This window comes from Plectropomus leopardus, chromosome 19, assembly GCF_008729295.1.
Source record: "Plectropomus leopardus isolate mb chromosome 19, YSFRI_Pleo_2.0, whole genome shotgun sequence".
NCBI lineage: Eukaryota > Metazoa > Chordata > Actinopteri > Perciformes > Serranidae > Plectropomus > Plectropomus leopardus.
This window is the reverse complement of record NC_056481.1, coordinates 9,912,619-9,938,704: the sequence shown is the minus strand read 5'-3', so window position 1 is coordinate 9,938,704 and position 26,086 is coordinate 9,912,619. Positions and strand designations below refer to the sequence as shown.

The window sequence follows — 26,086 nt, the reverse complement described above, 5'->3', positions numbered from 1 at the left end:
ATTTTAACAACATGGTATACCTTGAAATCCCATAACCCTGTTAAAAACCCTAGTAAAAGGTAAATTGTAGATTTATTGGTCATATCCTTGATCCTGCAACATTTTTGGAGCTGAAGGTTGAGTTGATTAAAATCAGCAGCTACTATGAATAATTTTAACCCTAAAGCATAATATATGTAGTTTTGAAACAGTGATGTTGTTTGCTTGATCGTGGCATCATGTCAGAAATTTCTGATACGTGTTGTTCTTAGCGCACAAATGCTGTATTCTGTAGCTCTAATGTCTGTTTGCAAAAGTTACAAATGTAGCCTCCTTGTAGCAGAAATTGTTCATGTGTCTGCTTTGTCCATACAAACCCGTCACCTGGCATAGGACAGCCAAGGATCTCCACTCTCATGCAGATACTGCCGCTGTGAAACCAAGAGCGAGGGTTGACTCGGATGTATCTGCCGACCACTGGCGCTGGGAAAACGTTCCTGACCGGGATCTCCTTTTCCCTGTTGCCAATGAAGATCTACTGAGACAAACACATTCAGACAGATCGTCAACAAAGAACAGGATTTGTTTTTGTTACGTTAACCTCAGTTGATCTTAGCTATGTAGTCAAACACTGTTTGTGAAAAGATGTTGAAGGTAGGGTTTGACTGATTATCAACCTGGCCAATTATCGGGGCCAATATTTGGCATTTTGCTGATAATCTGTATTTGTATTTGTTTTAATGATCGCTGATAAAATAAATTAATGGATAAGTGTGCATATTTTACTCAACCAAAACCAGCGAAGGTGTCAGCATGGGAGGAACTTTTGCTTTGTAAAAACTTCAGGGAGCTATTTTTATTCTTTTTTTTTTTTTAATTTAAATTTTCACTGAACTTCATAAAAAAGTGGCAGGGAACTTGGTGTTCATGAAGTTGAAAGGTTCAGTTTTGATTAAGGATTTGCTAAAGGCATTTAAACAAAGTTTTGTGTTGGAGTTTGTTATATTCCAGATTATAAATTTCAACAGAAATATTTTCATTTTTATTGTAAATGCATATCCGTTCCAAATATCAGTTGTCGGTCTCATTAAGTACTAATAATGAGTATCAACCCTGAAAATCAGTCGAGCCCTAGTTGAAAGCCACCCTCAAAATCTAATAAAGTCACTTCGTTTGATGGACAGGACATATAGTAGATGCTTAAGACGCTTTTGGGACGTAGAATAAATTCTGTTAGAACATACATGGAGCATAAAAATGAAAATAAAAAGAATAGTTTCTATGCTTTGGTCAACTAACCATTGAGCAAACACACGTCTATGTACCTGTAGAGCATAATTAAACCATGACACCATGAGATTTTATTGTAAATTTTAACACCCAGGTTCATAGCTCTTCTCTGCACCTTTTGGCATTTTGCAAGACAAACTGTGCAGTTTGGCATTTGGCATGAAAGGTGTGCGAGTGGGTGGGCGGGGAGCGTGTAGCTTGTAGACTAAATTACTGCTGGGGCATTATCTCCCACATCTATGACATCACCAGCCAGGGGAGTGTACAGTTACACCAAAATTTCATTAGCTGGAACGTGAACCGCAGCAGGGAGCGACGAGGATATGATTTCAAAAAATATAATCTGATCTGCATGTGTACTGATAACAGGATTATTAATATTGTTATTATTTTATAGCGTCAGTTGCTGCTTTAGTTTGTGAATTTCTGTATTTGGTTTCCTTCTACTCAATTACATCAAGTGTGGAGATGTAACTCTGGGACGAGTTTCCCATCTGCCTGAGGATCATCAGTATTTACTACTGTCTCCCAGCTCATTAAGCTTGGAAATAAGCAGAGATCTAAATCTTCCTCTGTAATTGCTCTCGGGCAAGAATTCATTTTTCTATCAGCTCCGAGTCAACAAGGGACACACAGAACAAGACTCCTTCTGAAGCTTGTTTACGCAGAGAATGAGTAATAATGCTTGAGCTCAAAAGCTTCACAGAGTGATAATAATTGCCTGCTTTGTAGATGTATATGTCAGGAGATACAGTTTTAAATGTCACGATTGTTACTCACCATGTCCTTGGAGCCGTTCTTCACCGTTACCCAGGTGTGACTGTCATTGCTCACCATGACCTTGTACGAGGTCACCCAGTCGCTCCTGTTGGAGAAAATCAGTGAACGAGAGGAAGAAATGAAATATCCCATAAGGCTGAATTCAATGCAAATGAGGTGACTGTGAGGCAGTCGCTCAGCACACATCCAGACACGCTTTATTCTCACAGGGTGGAAGTCAGTTTAAAAATAGGACAATGTGAGCGGAGGTCAAAGAATTTTTATTAGAAGTGTCACTTGAGCCTGTTATTGCTTAAAGTTTTGGAATATGAGCAAAAGGGAAGTTTGTCATGCAGAAGATTTTCATTTTAACTGGATCGACTTCTCGTTTTGAATTCCAGGAAACTTGAATCAGACTGGATTGCCATTTTGTTTTTACTTCATTCATTGATTTGAATCCCTAGGAATAGGAACACTTTGACATTTTAGGAAATGCACTGTGCTTGCTCTCTTGCTGAGTATTAGATGAGAATATTGATACCACTTTGAGGTTTAAATATAAAACTATCCAGCAGCAGGTTAGCTTAGCATAAAGACTAAAAGCAGGGAGAAAAAATACCCTGGCTTCGTCCATATTAGAAAAATTTGCCTACTGGCACCTCTAAACCTCATGAAATTAACACAGTTTATCTCATTTGTCTATTCTATACATGAGGTTAATGGGATAATTCACCCCATAAAAAATACATATTTTCCTCTTACCTGTAGTGCCATTTATCAGTTAAGATTGTTTTGGTGTGAGTTGCTAAGTGTTGGAGGTATCGGCCTCATAAATGTCTGACTTCTCTCAAACATAGTGAAACTGGAGTGCACTCAGCATGTGGAGCTCAAAGCAAATAAAGAAATAAAAAAATGAAAAATTGGAAAAAAAAAGGGGGGGGGGGGGGGTGAAAAACAAGTACATTTCGTTGCGTTATTATTAATTACTTAGAGAAATAATGAAATGTTAGTGATTACAAAGGGGATATACAAAGTATTTGAATATATTCTTTTTGGTAAAACATTTGTCAGTAATGGTGCAAGTAAGTAATCAAAAAGAAATGAAATGTACTATGTTATATTACTTTGAAGTATTTAATAGTTACATTACTTAATATATTATTAACATGGTAATCTCAAATCTATTACATTTTAATAGTAACAACACACCCGACTGTATAGTGACTGTGTAGTCCATCAAATCTGCATAATTTTACATTGTTATGTTATATTCTGAAGAAACACAATGCTAACTTAATAAAATAAAATCTTAACATAATTTTAAGAATACATTGTTTTGCAAAAATCAGATTAGACAATGTCCTCAGTATTTTTTCTGGATATTTGAGGGTTTTCCCACCCTACAATGGGGAATGTTTCACAGGCTAATTCCGGCAATTTACAGAAAATTCATCTGGATAAACCAATTTGAAAAAAATCTTGAAACTGTTGTCCTGGCAATAGTAATGTAACTCTGAATCTTTTAAAAGACTATTTACAGATTTTTAGGGGAGATAAATGGGAGAAATGGCTGTTGGGAACAAAAGAAGCCTTTAAAAATATACAGAAGTTGTAGTTGAGGAGCCAAAAATTGCAAATATGTTGTTATTTTTCTTAAAAGCATCTTAGGTAGAGCACACAGCGTGGTGAAACATCAAAATAAAACACTACTCTTTGTCTGTCTGCAGAAAGACTTCACTGATGATTTAATGCCCCATCATGCCCAGTGTGAGCAGGATGTAGGCTGACAGTGACTCTCATGCATCTGGATAAAGACATCAGCTCCGAGCTGGTCCAGCCTGGTAAGAATTCCCAGTTCTGCTAATTAAAGCGCTGTTCGAAGCCCCTGGGCTGGCACCACAGACAGCTACATGGCCTACAGAGCTAATTGCGGGGAAATTCTGTCTCAGGCATCGGAGTCCTCTGCACCCTCAGATCGCGCCGGCCTTGAAGGAAAATTACAAACACAGCCTGATAGAGTATCTCCCCATGCTCTCTAACTACACAGCAGTTTCCAGAAGTCTGTGCCCACCCTTTCCAATTAGGAGGTGCAAAGGCCAAAAGTTGTCAAATATTATTACAGAGCAAGTCAGAGTAGGTATGGCAGGGAAAAATGTGAACAGAAGCAGTTTTTGGTTTTCTTGATGAATAAGGGAATAAATAAAATTACAACTTTTCCTTTTAGTTCGTTACTTTGTCATTTGACAAAATCCCTTACATGGACTGGGGTGGGGGATGCTCTACTTATTTTTACCAAGACGGGTGCTACTTTCTAAGAAGGAATACTTTATAAGTTTCTTTTTTGAAAATGCTTTTAGGCCACAAACCTGTATAGTTGTCTGTATTGTTTGACACAATAGGTGTAGTATAATGGAGAATCTAGTCTTGTTGAAAAGTGTGGGCTGAATAATACAAGATAAATTATTATGATTACAGGCACACACATTGTCCTCTGTGAGTTCAGAGTGGATTTTCAAGACCTCATGGAAACAAGGATGTATTGCACAGTAGTAGTGTTAGTTTGATATACAGTAGCATCAATACATTAGGTATGTAGCAGGATTTAGGACAAATTTTAATTAAAAAAAATGACATCTACCTTGTACATTGTACTTTACTGGGTTAACTATACCGAGTGCCCACAGGGTAGAAAACCATTATGTCACCAATCAAACCCAAGACCCTGAGTTGTTTTGACCCAGTGTTATGGAGGAAAAACTGAAATTGAACAAAAGAAAAAATCATTAGGTCATGAGTTATTTGGTCAGCAGTTGCAAGCTGCAGAGGAAAATGTTGGCATTGTACATTTCTGCAAGTAAACAATGCCAACATGTTACATTGGTATATTTCAGATGCATTATATCATTATTTCTAAGGTGACGCACTACTGATTACATGATTACATGAGCTGAATTTGTGGTTAGTAGGTGGATGGTGCGACACATAGGTGAGACCGCTTTCAAGCTGCAGAACAATGTTTGAGACTAACAAACAACACCGCCTGTTGTTATTTTAACATTGGTGGCATTCCTAGGGGTGGCCGTGCTACCAAAAGAGAAAGTCTGGCATTTCCAGCCATAATTGTGCCACCAAAGGTGTTTTTTAGTGAGACATCGCTGGCATCTCCAGCTGCGATTGTGCCACCAAAAGCAGGTGTTTAAAGCCAAAACATGATCTTTTCCATAATCAAGTGTTTTTTTTTTGTGCCTAAACATAACTGCACTTAAAGAAACATCAAGTTTCAAAACATCCCCTACAAAATAACGTACAAATGTTTCGCATCCATGGTTTGCAGAAACGTACAATGTCAACATCAAACTGTCAAACTCATAATTTACTCTTGCCTTACATGAACTTGCTACATGATTGTTATTAATATGTGTCGAACACGCTCAGTGTTTTGCACAACTTACAATACATTATGTTTTTAAGATTTAACTTTAACTAGCCTGTCTTACTGGGTCAAAAAAAAATAGTTTGATGAAATAATGCAAGTGCAATAAAAAAATAAATGAATAACATTAACACTGGCTCCGAGCACACCATTATGTTGAGTCTAATTAGTGATTTGTTTCCCACCACACTGAAAAAAGACAAAACTTTTTTAAAAAATTACTTCAGTTAGTAAAACATCAATAAATATCTTTTCAACTTAATTTCAAAGCAATTGTGTAAATCTTGTTTACTCAATTAAAAAAAACAACAAAAAAACAATTAATTTGTGTCTTACCAATTAAAGTAATTATTTAAAATTAATTAACCATTCTCTCTCTGTCTTTTTTTAAATTTAAAGTTAACCCAGTATTTTCTCATATCGGTGCTTTATTGGCTGGGGTAAGATTTGACCCAGTGTTTTGTAGTTTGCAGTATGTCAAACAAGATGCCACTCTACGATTGTACTTTATTACACATATTTTAACAATGACACCATAACTGAAGCAATAGGGATGCATAGCCAGGTTCTAAATATAGAGAATATCTTTAAAATACGTCTGCATGCTCAAAAAAGACCTGCAGACTTATGTAGTTATGAGCCAAAGCAGTGGGAGGCAAGATTATACCCCTATCTTTGTATTTGGAAGTTAAGTACGTAAGTTGCCATGGAGACCTGATGGCACCATAATTCATATCTTAACGAGCTTCACTGACACTTTTAGCAGCACATAGCACACTCATCCTATGTCGGTTAACACTAACTGTAAATGTTATTTAAGTGTTAAAATGTGTACAGTTTAAAATGTAAGTCCTATTATTGTTTCTCTCTTTTTTTTTTAACCACGATCTGAGTGTGATGAACAAGCTCACAGTGGAGAAAAATATTCTTTCTCCTGTGTGATTTTTCTAATGTAGTGACCTTTTAAGGGAGATGAAAGAACGAGGCTGTACTCCAGTCAATCAAATTCATAAATCCTTAATCCCGCAGTGACGGATCAGAAACGACTTGTGAAAAGGGCAAATGCCAGTGAAGGTTTGTGCTGCGCCATGTGGACCAGATTGAAGAGCTTGTTTTGTTTATATTTGTGAGGTAAAATTTTCCAGTTGGGTTTACAGGAAAATCCAAGGGTCATTTAATGTTCTGGAACAATTATTTCTGTCTGTCTACCTCCAGGTTTAGTTTCCCATAGTTATTCTCAGACTCATGCCATCATGTAATTAGATTTTTTGGCAGTTTACTATATTTGGATTTTGATTAGCCATGCTAGCAGCATGGCTGTATTGGACCACCTCTTTGGTCTAGACTGACTTTCTAGTTGGATGGATTGCTATGAAATTTAGCACAGACATTAATAATCCCCAGAGGATGAATCCTACTGATGATGATCCCCTGATGTTTAAATTGGCACCATCATTATGTTGACATTTGTGGTTCTGAGTGAAATGTCTCGACAGCCTCTGATGGATTGCCATGAAATTTATTGCAACTGTACTTTTTGTGTGGTGCTAATTACCAGTTGTTAACATGCTAACATGCTTCCTTAAAATAATGAACATAGTACACAATTGCTAAATGTTGGCATGTTAGCATGATTGCTGTGAGCATTTTAGCATTCTGATGTTAGCATTTAGCTCAAAGTACTGCTGTGCCTACAAAAAGTACAGCCTTACAGAGCTGCTAGCTTGTCTGTGGACTCATTGTCTTGTTATTATACAAAGTTATGCACTCCCAACTTGTCACATAGCAAACTTTGGCCCTACACATCAAACTATGACACTCTCTGTGTCCTTCCAGAGTATTTGCTCATTACATGCATTGTGTCTTTTCAAAATAAACTTCCATTTTCAGAGGAACGGTACAGTTTACACTCATTAAATGCAAACAGACTTCTTTTAACATAAACTTAGAGCGGATGTTAAAAAAACAAACTTTTTTTAAGGCTTAATTGCTTAGGTTTAGGCAACAAAAGCAGATAGGTAGGTTTGGCTGAAAATACGTTTGTTACTCCACGTATAAGCACACTCTATATTATTAAATTAAGATTTGTTTATTGAGTAACGGGATTGGGATTTGTGGAAAGAGACATTGCTGTTGATTTTTTCAAATGTATTCTCTGGCGCTTTGAGCACCACAAGCCCTATGCCATCAAGTTCGATTATAATCAGAGGAGGCAGACATCTCCACAGCCGATACCTCCAACACTCGGCAACTCACACCAAAACAATATGCAGTGGACTGATTAGTAGAACTAGGAGTAAGAGGAAAAATATGCATATTTGATTTTGAACTGTCTCTTTAAGAGCCTTTAAAGTTAGCTTTGACGAGAAAATCCTCATCCTCCACCATCTGCATCTCTCCATGCATATCCGTGGGGTTCCTACTCACGACCAGAGGGAGCTCCTGCCTTGTGTGATGACCCCTGTGAACTTTGTCAGCCTCCTGGCATCCACCTCGAACCATTGCAGCGGGTCATCTCTCCCCGCGCACCAGGCCCCGTCATAGAGGTCATCTTCATAAAGGCCAGCCTGCAGGACAGAAACCGCCGTGAAGAGCAGAATTTTATTCCAGATGTCCATGTGGCAACACAAACACACTGTCCATACATGTAACAGACCAACTAGTAATGCTGACCACCTCCGCTTTGCTTGTTTTTGTTATTTATTTATTAAAGGCGGTGGTGGAGGAAGTATTCAGATTCTTTACTTAAGTAAAACTATAAACTGTAAAAATACTGTTACAAGTAAAAGTCCTGCGCTGAAATTTTTACATTAAGTAAAAATATGTAGTATATTCAGGAAAATGTACTTAAAGTATTAAAAGTACAAGTACCAAATGCATAAAAATCTTTTTAAAAAAACAACCCTTAAACAAATAAAATACCCCGCACCCCCCCAAAAAAATTGTATAGAAAAAAACACCCAAAAAAATGAACATTTATATAAAATAATCAGAAAAAAAAGCATCTTAAAAACAAACACCTCAAAACTCATTATTATATAAATTATTATTATTATTATTATTATTGTTATTGATTTAAAAACAAAAACTAAAATGAATAATAAATAGTTTTTTAAAAACACTCAAAAAAACCTAGATTAATTAAAAGAAATAGAAAAAACACCCCTAATTATGTTATTCAAAAAAAAAAAAAAAAAAAAAAAGTAAAATGTTTATCGAAATAGTTGGCAATTAATTTTCTGTCAGTTGACTGATTGATTGATCAGCTAATCATTACATCTGTACTTGTATAAACTGTTTGGTAATTTAATGTATAACAAAACATCACATTCTATAAACTCATCTTATGTTTTTTCGAAAAATGTTTTTTGAAAATCTGAATCTGCAAAGTAACTAAAGCATTCACATGAATTTAGTGAAGTAAAATACAATACAATACAATATTTCTCTGTAAAATATAGTAAAAGTATAAAGTGAAATTTAAAAAAAATACTCAAGTGAAGTACAAGTACCTCAAATTTGTACTCAAGTACAGTACTTGAGTAAATGTACTTAGTTACACTCCACTACTGATTAACGGTGTTAACAGTGGAGAGAGTGAAGCATGCAAAGTCAGCAAGGCTGTGATGTTTACATTTGATCCTCTGAATCTTAAATGCTGTCGAGATAAGAATTAGCAAAGATAAATGTGTCTTTGAAAATGATGAAGACAGCAACTATACATTTTATAAAAGAGGCTTCGTCACTCAAACTAGACTGGATCACATAAATGGAGGTCAAAAACAAAGCCAGGGGATTTACGGGAATGAACGCAGGACACATCTGTGAGACAGGACTGAGCGATGAAAACAATGTCTCTTTTCCATTTCCCATCATTCAGTTTGAGTGTGCGTGATAATGATGGAACGTGAAGACACATTTTCTTGACGCTTGCTCCATTCAACAGCTGAAAATGTTAAACTAATTATAACGCATAAAATGCTGCTCTCTCCATGAAGCCTGTACTGTACGGTTTGACGTTGTTGGCTCAGAGCGAGAACAGTCACACACACGTGCTGCGTATGTGCTGACAGGTCACATTGTTCATCTTCTCCACCCGAATGTTAACATTATGATGACATACTGCGCCCACATGCTGAGTGCATACTATCACTGCCTTTTTATAGTGACTGTCAGATCTCTTTGAAGTTTATTTTACATGAAGCAGCTCATTATTTAAAGATCTGAACACAGAAGAATCAGACTTGACATAATTAATAAATATTTACATATTCTCACCTCAAAGATGAAAGGTACTTTATGTAAGTCAATATGACACACAATGACATGTATTGCTTTAACTGACTACCTGATGCAACATCCACATAAAAGTAACATTTTTTTTAGGTTTTTTGTTTTTTTTTTTTATTAAGATTGTAACTGGGGCAAAATCAGTACCATAAAGCTGTATAAGCAAACTATCCTCAACTTTGATCAGTTGTACACTGTTTATTGTAAAATAAAAGTTTTTATCAAAGTCTTTAACAAAAAGAAAAATTAAAGCTGGGGTAGGCAGTTTTATTTTAGTGTCATTGGGCAAAATGTGATTAAATTTGAGTGGACTGAGTTAAAACTAGGGCCTTCTCTGAAAGCCTGATTCAGTGGCAGATAATCCTGCAGAGAAAGTTGCTATTCCAGCATTTACGGTCACGTTCTCAAGTGACACAGCAGGTGCGCCGTTTTATACGCCATTCACTGGCGTATAATAACACTGTGACCAGTTCTGTCTGGTTGCGTACTCTCCTAATGCCGTTTAGCAGCGTTTTCATGCAGATGTAAAAGCTGGCTTTTGGTGCTGCATTCTTACACCAAAAGCACTGTGAAAGCAGCAGTGTTTTAGGAGCTCAGAGTGAGAATGGCTGCATAAGGGGGAGGATGAGGATAATAAGAGGAAACACTTGGTGACTGAATGAAGCGTGTGCATATGTCTGTGGTCATCTGGTTGGAGGAGGACAGAGAGGGAGTGCTGCAGGAGGATGTATTTTCAGATTGTGCCATCTTGTTTACCTCTACCAGAAAACAGCATACTAGAAATAGTCCTGTGCATGCAAAGAAAGTTAAGAAACACTGGATGGATTTGGATTTTGGATTTGGACAGGAAATTCATAAAGAATGTAACAGTTGAAGTCATTGTTCTGTAAATATACAACCTATTCATCCTCTAAATGTTAGTGTGTTGTGTGGCTCAACAGACTGGTTGAGCCAACTTTCTGTCGAGATGCAGGTTCGAAATGGAAAAGATAAAAAAAATTGTTTTACATGTGTACAAAAGAAAACTAAACAATCCAAACAATACCCAGACTTTCTTAGGAGAGGCATGTTGTAGCCAAGAAGTCACTGTTTAGCTGCCTTGAACCAAATTCCTAAAGCAAAAAAAAAAAACAACTATACGTTTACTTTTGAATGATTTGTAAGATTTGCAAATAAATACTTCTGCCACGCAGGACCTGCTTTTTGTCCTGTTTGTCAGTTAGCAGAATATATCAAAACTTTGTTGGCAGATTTCAATGAAATATATAGGATTATTTTTTGGTGCTAATCCAGGTCCAGGTGCAGAGCCAGGACCTTTCATTACTTAAATGGAAAAAAAAACTGGCATGTGTCCCATTAATGTCAATATATGTATTTTGCTGCAGGATAAGGATACACTCTTTACTTTCTAAGCATTTCTATTACAATTACAAATTTAGAAGGTGTGGTATTTCAGTGCTGTCTAGAAGTTCAATCGTTCATGTTTCACTGCTGGTTTGCTTCCACTTTAGCCCTTTGAAACCTGGCGCACATTGTTCTTCTTGTGCTGGGTTCATTTGCCATTCACAAGTATTTTAACCACTAAACCCTGAGCAAATGGATGTGATTTTTTTTTCCCCAAACATCAAGGAAAGACTGCAATGAGAAACTTGGTGAGAAATGTTCCACAAATTGCAAGACATCAGATTTAGAGAACTGAAAAGGCTAGGGTCATTTGTTTTAGGTAACAACAAAGGATAGACATAAAGCTGTATTTTTAATTATTAAAATTACGTATATAAAATAATTTTATACATTTTGTATAATTTTCAAGCACTTTCTTTGTTGTCTTTTAATATTCATTCTGTTTTACTAACTTTCAGGTCATTTTTTGTTTTAATTTTTGGTTAATGTCTTCTTCAATTGGCTCATGTTTCAAAGGGTTAAAGAGAGTTAATTTCATTACAAAACTGTTGGTATCTGGAATCTAAACAAACTGTAGCTACAAAGGTGGAAATAAACCGAGCTCACTGGCCACAGGCCCAGTTCAACAGGCAGCATCTGCTTTCTATGTTTTGCCTCCTGATTTACAGATAATTGTCCTCTAGAATGGACACTATCTGCTCCTCTATGATCCCTAAAAGACAGAAAAAAACCCAATAGATAAACCCCCCCCCCCCCCCCCCCCCCCCCCCACACACACACACCAAAAAAACAAATCCTCTGTTTTGTTGATTTCCTGAAACATAATGCCTTGCTGTCTTGTGTGGATTAAGAGCGCATGTGTGCATGTTGCATTAATTGTGTGGATTCAGCACAGCCTGCAGAAGACGAGGCACGCTGCACACTCTACACGAGCTAATACCCTCAAAGCACAGCTCGCACAAACAGGAAATACCTTTTCTCCCAGATGCCAATCCTTAAAGAACTAGAGTAAGATTTCTACTCAATATTTATTTGTACTAGAACAGTTTTTGCACTTATTTTTTATCTGTGTAATTTCCGCCAAATTGTCCAATTTATAATACTGTCAGTTAGCCAACCACCCCAAACAATTGAGTGACGTTTTAATAATAAGCCTACCATCATGCCATCACCCACTTTAACATAACTTAAATAAAATAAAGAACGTTTAATACTTCAAAAGAGCTACGGTATATGACCCTAAAAACTATGTACTGAATAAAGAGGTTGATAGTTTTTTTGTAGAAGTAGAAAATCTTTTTATAGAACCATTTAAGAACTATTGTTTTTTTTATATATATATATGTTATCAACATGCTCTCATCCCAAGAGTTCACATATCACCGCTTTGTCAGTGGACTTTTGTGTCTACGTCTATGTTTTTGTTAAATGGTGAAAGGTTTCATTCTGTAAATTTAAATTTACACATTAGCAAAATCTGTAATTTAGACAACTAACTTTCAACTTTCTTCACTGTAATTTCTAAGAACATTTTTACAGTGTAGGCTTAGGGATGTACCCCTATAGTTTGATGGCAGATGGTTTTCTTATTGTTAAAAATATGCTGAAACAGAATCATAATGTCACATTCAACTGAGCAAAAGCCAGTTATCACAGCTGACATTTTATATGAACTTAAACTAATCCTGAAATTAAAATATGCAATCTCTGGATCTTTTTTTGTGATGCTGCTTTGTGGGGAAAAAAAAAAAGACGCTTCCATGGAAGCTTCCAAGAAAAGGTGAGATTGCCCAGGGTATAATGCGAGCCCCGACATTTCTGCTAAGCTTGCCCAAGCTACCAACACTTTACATTCCCGTCTTACCTGAATGTTAAGACGACCTCTGTGTGCACCAAGGCCGTAGCGTTTTGTAGTTGAGGCGTGAAGCTGGAAATCATCAATCTTCAATGTCTCCAGTCCCATGGGAGGGCATTCTGGGTAACGAGAATGATAAATTGGCCTGTGATGTTAATGTTATGTATCATGTGTTGCATTGCTTTCTGCACAGTATAGCTCCTGAGTCTTTGACTCCACAGTAATGAGCAATTTAGACTTTTGCAAAGTGAGCTCAAATGTGTGAAGCAAACAAGACAGCAGCTGCACTCTTTATTAATGAGGAGGTCTAATAATAGGAGCTCTACACAAAAAACATAATGTAGTCAACACACAGTGAACAATGTTCATTCTGATAAAGCGAAATGCCCAAATTAAGTAGAATGTGATTGTTATGATGGTGGTTGGTGGCTGTTATCAGTACTGGTGTTTCAAATCAGACAACTCTAGATGGAAACTCTCGAGTCATTGTCGTTGAGTGAGTCTGTTTTGCTGCTAATTTGATCACCTGTAGGAGACAAACAAAGACAAGTTCATGTGCTTCAAACATTTCACACGTCTGTGCGTAAATAACTAATTGTCTCAAAACTCCAAAAAGTGAGCTTGTGTGCGTGAAATGGAGTTTGACAGAGCGACGGAGGCTTTGATGTCTAAATTACTCTGAATTTAAAATGTTTCGGTCTTCACGGATGATTAATGACTATACACTATGAACGCTTCCTTTTCTTTAATTTTGCAACCTATCACAGCCATCTCACTGCACCCTGAATCCCTGATTAAATGCTGAAATGAGTCTGGCAATATCATGAAAGGGAGATGATGGGAAATTGCAGCAGTTACAGCTGCAAACCTGTCAAGCATGTTTAAAGGTATTGGTGAAAAAGATATATAATTTGATCAAATCAAGATATTTCAATGTCAAAAAGGCTTTACTATTATTACTATTGTCTCGTATTGTGGAATTAAAATAATCCACAGACTTTGTTGTGAGCAGTTTCATGTAGGAACTATTTTCTTTCTGCCGAACTACACCCATCAAATGTATCACCATGCAGAAGAAAGAGTGCATCTGCTGCTAGCTCACCTCGTACTTTATAAAACAGTTTGTATAATATATATTAAAATACTGCCCTGCAAATGACGTAATGTACTTGAGTTATTAATTAATTACTTAACATAAAGGTATGCAGATTAAGTTAAGCAAAAAAAACAAGGTTGAGCACTGTCAAGGTATGTACTTAACTTACAGTTACAAGCTGTAACGTACCTAACGTAAAGTTACAAAGTTCGGTTTAAAAAAGAAACATGGTGACGACATCAAAATTGAATTTTACCTGGTTTAACATCGGACATGAACACCAGTCTCCTGGAGGAAAGTCTTGTGTTTATTTGACCTATCCATCACCCCAACCTGCCTCCTTAGACAGACTCTCCGTTTTTGTACTACTTCCTTCTCTGCTCCTGTTAGAATTATACACAAATTGCTGGTTCATGATAATGTGGGTTATAATGAATTGTGGTGCATTACTTTTCCTACACACAGTGCATGAGAACAGTCAGCCTAGCCCCACTGAGATAGCTAAAATTACATTTCAGCCGAGGAGGACATCATTAATGTTTACATCTCGAGCTGTCACAAGCTTCTCGTCGCACTGATTTGATTGGCAACTGTTGTTTGGTGAAAGAAATTGGCGAGAAAGCAGACATCTCTACAGCTGATATTTCTTACACTCAGCAGCTCACATCAAAACAATCTAGACTGATAAAAAGCACAACAAGTAAGAGGCAAAATATGCACTTTTGATTTTGGGGTGAGCTGTCCCTTTAATGCATGCTCACTGTATGCTGAAATATATGCGTGCTTGACTGAGAGAGTTTTTAGTGCCAGTCCTATTAGCAGATATTGGATAGGCTGACAAATGGGTCAAAACCATAAAAAGTTGTGTGATCCTTCAAGACCTTTTGCACATCATAGTTCCCTTGGAGCACTCTAGCAATTTTAAATTCCTCTGCCATAAAGTTGTGGGACAGATATATTTAAAAAAAAAAAAAAAAGAAAAGAAATTAAAGCAGCAGATGCTGGGTTTTTGCTTGTAGTGTGGGTCAAGCCTGCATTTTCTATAAAGCAACGTAAAAATGCCTTTTTGTTTGGCCTAATCTATTGGGTTTTTTTCTGTTGTTTTTTTTTTTTTGAGGTCTCTTAGCACAAGGTGAAATAACCCTGATGACACACTATGTGTTATTTGGGTCAAACTTTACTCTCAGACATATTTCCACTTCACAATCACATGGTCATTACTAAAGATTAGACTACTGATAATGTGCAGGTATCCTCCCAAACCAAAGGATGTGAGTAATCTATGCAATGAGTCCCGTTGTTCAGATCTTTACTGGCAGTGCAGATGATGGCAATTAGCAGTCATCCATATGACTAATCATCTTATAATTAACTCCTTGAGTATGGCAATTATCCAGTAACGCCCACTGATGCCACAGCAATGGTTTGGCAGGCGTGCAGCCGTCTTTGAGGCGCTCCGCCTTTCTTCTAGAAGAGCACAGTCTTTAAAGAAAGAAAGCTGCACATCACTTAAGAATGTTTTCATTTGCTGCTGGAGGGAGTTTGCAGTTCATTTGAACAAATGCCTGTCTTTAAGTGATTGCAGAAACCGAGTTGGTGTTCTCTAAATGGAGCTCTTTGTGTGAGATTGGCTCATCCTTAACACTACAATGGATATCAACCAATGAGTGCCAAACAGGCAAATCAAGGTCAACAGCTCTTTAGGTCAGATCATGTCGTTTGCGGACTTTCCCAGACCGCGGTGATAGAATTTCAGAGGAAGAATTTCCGATCGGGCAATGGTCTGTTTGTACATGTAGCATATGCAGCACACGTTACTGTCATGCAGCCAGGTCTGCCTTCGCACATGAACACCCAGAAGTACGACAGGCACAAAAAAGACAAAGATATTGTCTCTAAGAATATTGTGGACTTTTGCTTTTACACCATGTCTGCATGTGAAGCAGTATATCTGATCCATAAAGGAAGCTGGCTTTGCATTGAGTAACTCTTCCAGTCTGACATGTCTGAGACACTGTAAGCCGTCAATCATATGAACCAGGATTTGAAACAAAGCCACAGACTGAAAAGTTCACCATCCAAAATCCACACATGCACAAGACAATTTATGTTTGGTGCGTAAAGCAAACCTTGAGAGCAGATTAATTCCTGCTGTGAAACCGAGACGTAAAAGTTGATTAACAAGCCTTTAGCAACTACGGCCAGTTAGTGTAGCATTCACAGACACTCTATACAGCAATAAAACACGTGTTGATCTACTTATGACCCTGTATTCCTATATTTAAATCCTCTTGGCGTCCGTCCACAGGCTTTCTGAATGGAGCGAACTTATTAGGGCAGCCCGGCCCTCAAAGGATAAAGGTTAGCAGGACAAAAAATGGATGGGTGCCTGCCATGTTGCAAAGCCCTAAATCATTATCACCATCTGAATGCAATTCTTCGCAGGAGGAACCACACAGGGGACACAGCATCTGGCTTTAACAATAATGTGTAATGTGAAAAGACAGAAAAGACAGTCTTTTGCTATGTACTCCACTTGGCATGTTACAGCTGAGGCCTAACACCAATTTTGGAATTATTGTTAAGTCAGGCTTCATATGTCACAAGCTCCTAATTCACATCTGGTGGTACTGTGTTGGAATACTTTAATGTGTGATTTATTTACATTATCATGTCTGTGGACTGTAAGCTTTAAACTCCTGTCTAACAACTATACCAACAAAACTGGTATAGTATAGCCTGTTTTTTTACCATTGTATCTTGTTTTTAGCACATAATCCGCTCTCACCTGTGTGTCCGGTCCTTTACGCCCCTTTTAGCCAGCTCACAAGGTGTTTTTTTATTTCTCCAAACCTTCACCCCCCCGTTTTTATTACTCTTGCTTTTGGACCTTCCCATCCTCTCTCGTTGCCCTACTCCCTCAAACCCTCCCTAACCCTTTTTTTTTCATTCCTGCAAACATCTTAGTTGGGTTTTTAAAATACGTTTTAGTCAGGCTTTTTATGGACAAAAAGAGATCTTTACAAATGAATAACTTTTTAACCCGTGTGCCCGAATGCTGCGATTTTACCTTTACTTAACCCTAACCCATCCGGTCCCTCATTCCAAAACCTAACCAATCCAACCAACACAGACAATAACTAGCCAATCTGAGGGAGTGTAGGGCAGGTCAGGAATAAAATTGTCATTGTGTAAACGTTAAGGACCTGGAAACTTTTGTTGAACAGCGCCCCCTATGGCCACGAACAGCAACTGTTGCGCATTGAATTTAGTTGTCAGCAAAAACATGGAAGTCTGAACAACTGTTTTGGCGTTGGCTATACGCCCAGCAAACAGCTTTCATCTGAATAGTTTGAATCAGTTGCCATCTTTCAAAAGTTGTCATTCATAGTATACGTATGAATGGGAATGCAAATAGCAATTGACAAACATGTCTCACCATGACGTATGGTTTGTTTATTTCTCATTACATTTTTGCGATAACATTTTTATCCATTAGTAAGTCAACAAATTAACTTATTGTGTAACTGACAGTGATATCTATCAAGAGTTTGAATAATGTAGACAGTAGCCACCAAAATCTACTGGTTATACCAGACCGAATAAGGTTGTAATAGCAAATCCTGTTGTCATTGCCAGGTTGTCGAATACCGATGTTTTGTCAAACCTGTCTGTGTCTCAAAGTGATATACAAGTCATCCTTAAGCACCTATATGTGACACAAAACACATTGTAACACATGGTTCATGATGTGAAATGATTGCAGTTAGTATAAGGCATCAAAACTACTTGGTTAGGTTTAGAAAGAAGATAATGTTTTGGGTTAAAATAAGTTTATTTGTAACAGTACTGTGATGTAAATATGTCACAGGAGTGATTTCAGTCCAAAGAAAATGTATGTAAATGACATAACATCATAAAACAACACTGACTTTTGTTTTCACATAGGAAAATCCAGTTTTGTTTGACCCATACACTTCCCCTCCCTCCCACCCTATGTGGACTTTCTTGCTCTTATAGTACGTCAGCTGCTCTCAGCACCAAGTATTATTGCGAATGGGTTTGCATTGGCTTTGCGAGTTAGCTGAAAGCCCTGTGCATCTCATAAAGATGCGAAACGGTGTGTTTCGCATTGATGTCACATGCAGAGGTTGTGAAAAGGGGTCGATGTTTGACATCCTCGGAATAAGAACAGGCTGTCGAATCAGTGTATCAGTTCACCTCTAAGTATTTTATTGCATACTTTATTGATTATGGGTTAAGCTTTTTAGTTGTGAAAGAAGGTTTGGTCATTTCTTCTTTCATAAGTTCAATGATTTTTCTATTAGAGCATGACTATTCAGCATCATTGCACATCACCTCATGGCACAGTATTTTACTTTTCAGCAGTCTAACCTCAGCCTCTGTAGCTTGACTGACCACATGTGACAAACTGTAAAATCAGAGCGGAAACATTCTGCTTCAACACATTTCTTTTACGTCCGATGGGAACGATGAATGGGTCGTTGAAACATCCGCTGCGTCAGACATTGAAAATCTGCCCTGGTCCTACAAGTGTTTAATGAATTCCCTATTGTTATGGTATGTTTGGTTGTGGCAGCCACTGAGGTTCTCCTTACACCTCCAACAATGAGTGAATAATTAAAAATTCGGAGGCCAAAGCATTTCTTAAGCTGAGTAATGGAGCCCTTGATAGTATATAGAAAGTGTATGACTTTTACATTTGACATAAATCAGCTGTTACCAAGAGACACTGAAACAATTTTGGAAACCAGATTGGTGTTGAGTCACAGTTTCAACCGTGAAAAACATGATTTTGGGAGCATGAGCCTTCCAGATCTTGACTGTGTGGGCTTCTTTGTGCCAGGCGTGTCGGCACCGAGTTCCCATTTTCCAACATGCAAGAATATCCAACTTTCTGCTCCCATTCCCTGGTGCCAAATTAACAATGGCAGCCTTTCTGTCTGTCTCGGTAAGTTCCTTACAATAGCTTCAACATAAACACATAAATTTACAGTTGGCCACCACAGCCACTCCTAACCTCCCAGAATTATTAAATACAGCTTCCCGTTATGCTAGAAATGTCTGACGCTCTGTAAATAAGTGCAATAAGGGCATTAGCACCACGTTCAGTGCTGTGGAAAGTCTGAGGTCAAAGCACATGTGCTCTGCCCCTAAATCACATTCTCAGTCGAGCGAGTTTAATCTGTCATCTGACATGACAGGGAGGCTTCTGGGGCATCCTGGCTGCAGTTAGACAAATATACAGTGATGCATTGAAACCAAACACAATGCTTCATAAGTAAAGAAGACATCAGTGCCTCTGTGGCTTGACTCCACTTCTGAGAGCATCATTTTATAGTGCCAAACCTTTCCTCTCAGGGAAAATGTGCTCTCTGAAAAACTCTTCCACTTTCCAAAATATTTGTCATCTCTGAGAGAGTTCATCTCTTTTTTCTCATCCTAACGGCTCCCGTGAAAGCGGAGAAATGATCCATGCGCGTCGGAGGGAAGATGAATTTTTATGAGATCATGAATTTCCCATAACAAGCGAGAGTGTCACCAGTTGTTCACTCACCCACTTTTAGCGAGCTGTATTGTCCTTCTCCCTCTGAGATGCTGTTTGGGGTTTTCAGGCCGTTCTTCTTGTTCTTCTCGGCTTTTTTATTGGCTGTTTTTACTGAGAAAGGAAATAAAATTAATGCATGATGGCTTTTTCAACACCTTTCCATTTTTAAAGGGGTTTCGACAGGTCCAGTCACCTTTAAAACTGCTGATTTATTGTTAGTGAAAAGAGGGAGTGTTTACACAGAAAAAAAATGGGTTTGGATTCAGTCCTGCACATATGGATAGATTCAAGATTGGGGTCTGAACCAAGAGACAATCTCTGGGCAGAAAATTTGAAAACTTTTAACTCTTTTTCTCCTTACATGCAATTACAGTATGTTGACCACTTACAGTGACTACACTGAAACTCATTTAGATCTTTAAACAGTGGCAGCATGTATATAACTGTCTCAAGAGTCAAAATAGGAAAATGTAAGCACCCTGTACAAAAGGCAGGACGGTATGGAGCTATAACAGTGACAGTAAGTTAAAGCATAGAAAAGTAAAGAGTAAGTAAGAAAAAAAATTGTTTGTTTTTAATTTTTTTTTATTTTAAACATTTTTTATTTGTTTCATTATTTTAAGTTTTTGTTTCTTATTTTTGTTTTTGATTTTTAAAAAAAAAATTATTGCGCAACATTAGCACAGAAAGAAAATCTGCAGAAAAACTAAAACACATGCATTAAAATTTATTTTATTTGATTTTTGATTTTTTTGCATTCTGATGTGCTTTTCAATGACAATCCTCAACTTTTTTCATCGTCAATCTGTGGGTACAGAAAAAATGTTACTTTCTTAGTATGCAGATTCTATGTAAATCATGTTGTTCTTTCTCCTCCCCTTAAACTCCCCTTCTTCCCTAAACAGTGACAGAAAGTTGAGACTGGGAAACAGTAAGAAGTACAGCGGGGGGAAATGACATGAAGAAAAAATTGGAGAAATGGCATTGTAAAACACATAAGAATGCAAAAAATGTGTTTTAGAAAAGAAATGAAATCAATAATGCCTGGGTTTTATTTGTCAGTGGAACCTTTTTTCAGTGCCAGTCTTTTTCCTTTATCAATGCCAAAGTTCACTGTCACTGTTACAGCGCCACAGGACGCGAGCAGGGACTCATGGAAGTCAGGCGTGTGCTTTGTATTTGACACGGTGTCAGATCAGGATAGGCCCCACGTGATAACAATCCATCTCACATCTGAAAGTTTTTATCCTTGTCTTATTCTAGGGACAGGTTGAATCCTCCACAATGCTCCCAGCTACATATTTGATTCAGTGTAACGGCTCTGAGATATGATCATTTGGATGAAGTAGCTATAATGCAATGAAATACAACATGTAAATGTCCTGTTTTTAAAATATTACTCAGGTACTTAGTTACAGTGCGCTCAAATGTTCAAGTTTCATAGAAATAATAATAAATAAATACCTGAGATACAAGGTTTTTACCCTCAATTTTGTCTAAATGTTAACATTTGGGGTGAATCAAAGTCTCCAATATTAAAAATGCGGGTTTTTTTAACCATGAAATAATTGGAAAAAATAAATGTATGATGTGAAATTATGAAAAAATCATAAAAAATCTGATTGTATGCTTTCAGATCAATTAAAGTTATCCGTGCTACTCTACAGGGTAAGGTTCTCCTAACCCCTTCCCTATCATAAACATTACAGATATGTCAAAAATTCATTCCATCAAGCTTAAACAAAGCAAGTTTTTATTTTACCCAATAACGGCCTTCAATATGAGTTTACAATCTCAAAAAGGGAATTTCAAGAACCTGCATCTTAAAACTGTACTTAAAGGGACAGTCCACCCCAAAATGAAAAATACATATTTTTACTCTTACCACTAGTGCTATTTATTAGTCTGTATTATTTTGGTGTGAGTTGCAGAGTGTTGGAGATATCAGCTGTAGAGATGTCTGCCTTCTCCTGAATATATTGAAACTATATGACACTCAGCTTGTGGTGCTGGAAGTGCCAAAAAAATACATTACACAACAAATGCACATGCTGGCATGGGTGGTAAGGATTAGGGGAAGGAGGCACATGATAAGGTGTAGAGAAAAAAACCCATCACATTCAGATGGGATGTAAACACCAGACTCCCACATAAAAGTCAGGTGTTTTGGAGCCTCCTGCCCGCCCTATAGATGCCATCGTGCTCCTTATATTACATGGTTGCTGTACTTCAAATGCAAGCGACAGTTTCTGCTCAGATGCATTCTCACCAGACTCCAAGACATCAAGCTCGGAGTGAGAACGGGCTGGGTTGGCACGTGTATCAATGCACAGCTCCATTATATTGGAGAGAAGGCAGACATCCTTATGGCTGTTATCTCCAACACTTGGCAGCTCACACCAAAAAAAACCTAGATTACAGGTAAGAGGAAAAATATTTCTTTTTGGTTTTGAGGTGGACTGTCCCTTTGAGTGGAGTGTGAGTCCCACACGTGAGTTTTCATTTTCTCTCCTGTCATCAACTAACATCCTGTCCATGACTTTACTTGAAAAGTCTTTGCAGTCAGAATTTTTGGGCCTCTAAAAGCAACAGTGTATCTTTTTAATATGATGCAGTGTCAAGATAAAACAAACAATCCCATCAAATGGAAGCAGTGACTACGTAATAATTCTCTGTTATCATATTCCTCCTGTAGTACCACCTGCAGCAGGTATCCCTGCTGAGACACGTGAAGCCAGATGCCTGAAACATGAGGTCACTATCGACACAGCTGCTCTAAATTATCTGCCACCAACCAACCGAAAACCCTTACGCCTGTTACTGTCCTCCAATCGTCTGGCAGGATCTCAAACATACCTACAAACCTGCTACTGCATGTGCGGAGCGTCCCGTTTGGAGAGCTTTGGGCTGTGCGTTTCTGTGTGGACTATACCAGGACAGCAGAGCTTTGGGAAAAACGTGGATTTCACATGTGTTCTGGCTCCGACATGTAACGCAGCCCTGACCTCTGCAGCGGGTGAGGCTGTTAATCCTGCTGCTGTGCAGAAGCCACACAGAGACTCTGATCTATGTGTACATGGGGAGGAGGGGGCAGTGAGGAGGAAGACTACCTGAGGAGGTCATGTTATTGTTTTTTTCTCCGCACATCCATCACCATGTGAATTAAAATCAGCTGCTCCTCTGAAGTCTGCGTTAGCTGACACTGAGGGAAAAAAAACTTTCTGAAATATGCAACTTTCAACATTGATTTTTCAGCTTTACATACAAATTCAACTTTAATGGCATCAGCAGATACAAAAAGCCACAGAAACAAGTCTTATTTTTAATTAAAATTTGCATTTTACCATTTAATCCTTTGAAACCTGGAGCAATGTAATTTTTCTTGTGCTTCTTTAAACTATTTAAGCCTTTGAACCCTGGGCAAATTTGTGCAGTTTTATTCAAAAACATGGAAAACATGCAATTATCAACTTGTTATGAAATGTTCAAACTGCAACAAATTAGTTGATTCAGATTTAAAAAAAAAAAAAAAAAGCTGGAGGAAAAAAGTCTAGGGAAAAACTATATTTATAATTATCATGAATACATATTTAAAATTTTGTCATAACTCTCACTTTTTCCAAGTCATTTCCTTCATTTCCTTTTTTGTCTTTTATTTTAACAAATTTTCAGATAGTTTTTTTTTCTTTTTTTACTAATTGCTGGATTTTTTTTATTTTATCATTTCTTCCTTCATTGCTCATTGCCTTTCTCTGTTTTTGAAATAAACAAGCCAATTTGCTCAGGTTTCAAGGGGTTAATATCTGAAGCATTTCCTTACTTTTTTCTGCAATTACTATTTTACTGAAAAATTAATGAATACTTGCTGAAAAAGTTCAATTGTTTAACCATACACTGTCATCTAGTGGCAACACTGACTCAGAGTTACTTTAAAATTGTTAGCAGAACTTTACTCTTTTATAATAATTTTAAGAAATCATTAGAGCTGATTGGTTGCCCTTGGCACTGTAAAGATTATTTTTCTTCTGCTTTTTGTAATGAAACTTTAAGAAAGTTTTCAAGTTGTCCTTCTAAAGAGATATTAGTTTTACCTGATTTTGCATCAGCTGCACTTTTATCCATCTGCCTGCTGCTGTCTGCTTTCCCCTTGGGCACTTTCTTGCCAGGGTTTTGGCTGGGGTGCTCATGCCTGTCAGGTATCGAGGCCACAGGCTTCTCCAGCACTTGGACCTGGTTGTACTGCTCTCTTGTCAGCAGCTCCTGCATGTAGTAATCCTCATCCTCACCGGTAGAGCCGTGGCTGAGGTCCGCGAGCCCCACGAGGAGTCCCAGCAGAGCCAGGGGGGTTAGGAGGCTGAGGCGCTGTCTTGTCATGACCCGGGGGGGATTATCTCCAGCTGCGAGTCCCAATGCTGTCTCCAGAGGAGCCTGCTGCTGCTGCCGGGCTGCGTCCCATCAACTGCTCCCCTTTCCTCTCCCTTCCCCTCTCCCAACACGGAGAGTTCACAAAGTTCTCAGAGCGCTCCAAGTCACTGACGAAAGCAGCGGAGCCAGAGGGTCCATGGACGCCTCAGTCTGGGAAAAATGCAGTGAGGGAGGGAGAGACACAGAGAGCTGAGGGAGAGGGAAGAGGCAGACACTTCTCTCCTTTAGATGCTGGCAGGTGACTCAAAATGCATTTTTTCTGTCTCTCTTATAGATTCAAAGCAATCCAGGCTGCTGACACACTGCAGAGTCATTCTGTTGGTGTGGATCGTGAAACAAGGATAGAAATCACTCTGGGAAACATACATTGACACATTCAGGATCTGCTTTCATCTCCATCTCCTCCCACTCTGTCTGGGGCCGGCTTTAACCAGAGGAAAGTTTCTTCTTTCCTGCCGGAGGAACTTAAACAGCTCTTAACCAGTACTCAGTTCTCTGTGACCAAAGAAAAAGCAGAGGCGAGTGTCTTCATTCACATGGGGGTGTGTTTAACCCTTTGAAACCTGAGCAAATTGGTCAGATTTTTTTTTTTTTTTTTCAAAAACGTGGGAAGGAGGCAATGAGCAACAAATGAAGAAATGACCCCGAAATAAGCAAGAAATTAGTAAAAATTACAAGAAAATGACCTGAAAAGAGTGCTCTAGAAATTAGAATAACTTTTAACATGATTTTAAATATGTAATTATGAAAATTATTAATATAGTTACTCCCTTACTTTTTGTTTTTTTTCCAACGAGACATTTTTTCCTACATTAAAAAAAATGCCCACTCTAGTGAGAATGCAAAATAATGGAATTAAACACATCTGAGTAAAAAATATAATCGCAATAACGAATCGTGTGACAGCCTTAACAATTTTCAAAATCTACTAATTTCATGCAATTTGTGAAACATTTCCAAGCTCTTACTGCCTATTTCCTATATTGCTGAAAGAAATCGCACCTCAATGCTCAAAGTTCAAAGGGTTAAAGTACAAATTGGCACAATATGGGCATTCCCAAACAAACAGTAGCAGCCCTGAGCAGTAAATCACACTGCGGCTTTTAGTGAAAAGAGCACTTACTGAATGTCTTCTAACACCACATGATATCCCTTTGCTGGGAAAGCTAATTAACTGGTTGCTCCTCTTCAAGCTGCCTCATTTGCCGAGGCTGTTACAGCCAGGACCTGTTTGGACTCTGCAGTAATTTGCATGTTCACAAGCGGCTGCGATTTAACCATGCAAACTCTCAGTGGAGCGTCTGGGCACGTTGCAACACAGGGATGGAGCGATGCCCCGTGTGTCACACCTCATCACATCAGCACTGTCTGTTCCTGGTGAAGTTCTTTCTCTTCTTTTCTCTCTCTTTCACACACACACTAGCACACACACACACACACACACACACTACTACAGCAGCTGATGGCGCCTTTGCAAAAAGATAATAACAAAGCCCAAAGCCAGCAGCTTGGCTGACACACTGCTGATTAAAACCATATTTTGTCATCTCAAAAGATTTATCTATAAGTTAGAGAAAGGTTTACACACAGGGACTTACTTCTAAGCAGAGACTATGATGTATAGCCTCCGGCCGAAAATATTTAGTCAAAAGGAGAAGTGGGATTCCACTGAACATTGCTCATCTAATAAGTACAGCTTTTGACATTTCATCAACCTGAGGCAAGAAGAACTAAAGCAAAGATGATAATCGGTGCCCCGCCTGGACGCTGCCCAATTTAAATGCATTGCTTCATTACACATAACTGATGTGGATGGACATTGCGTACAGAAAAGTCTGAATAGGTTGTATGGAAATCAGACTTTACACCTGAGACTGAGGGAGCTCCTGAATAGCAGCTAAAGGAGGCTGCAGGCTAATCACAGAAGAACAGGATCTGGAGTGGGTGGACAGCTCAAGGCTGGAAGACTTTATGCTCGGCTGGCAT

General features: G+C 38.1%; 1 protein-coding gene and 1 long non-coding RNA gene across 3 annotated transcripts in view; one reads left to right on the top strand and one right to left on the bottom strand.

The window, feature by feature from the left end:
• LOC121959214 overlaps positions 1–22,525 on the top strand; it is a 45,578-nt gene extending 23,053 nt beyond the window's left edge. Inside the window, exon 4 of one of the 2 annotated variants that reach the window (XR_006106884.1) lies at positions 22,371–22,525. This is a non-coding gene — a long non-coding RNA (uncharacterized LOC121959214). Of the gene's footprint in view, positions 1–3,755; positions 3,815–22,370 lie in introns of those variants that run through there. The other variant, XR_006106883.1, reaches the window with a different exon arrangement.
• cpxm2 (carboxypeptidase X (M14 family), member 2) overlaps positions 1–25,502 on the bottom strand; it is a 41,045-nt gene extending 15,543 nt beyond the window's left edge. The window contains exons 1-7 of the mRNA XM_042508436.1: positions 25,224–25,502; positions 23,767–24,415; positions 19,685–19,786; positions 13,020–13,129; positions 7,889–8,028; positions 2,050–2,134; positions 364–514 (exon numbers count right to left, since the gene is read on the bottom strand). Of these exons, the coding sequence (XP_042364370.1) occupies positions 364–514; positions 2,050–2,134; positions 7,889–8,028; positions 13,020–13,129; positions 19,685–19,786; positions 23,767–24,049 (871 nt within the window). The 5' untranslated portion in view covers positions 24,050–24,415; positions 25,224–25,502. The remainder of the gene's footprint in view (positions 1–363; positions 515–2,049; positions 2,135–7,888; positions 8,029–13,019; positions 13,130–19,684; positions 19,787–23,766; positions 24,416–25,223) is intronic.
• Positions 25,503–26,086: the final 584 nt, after the last annotated feature.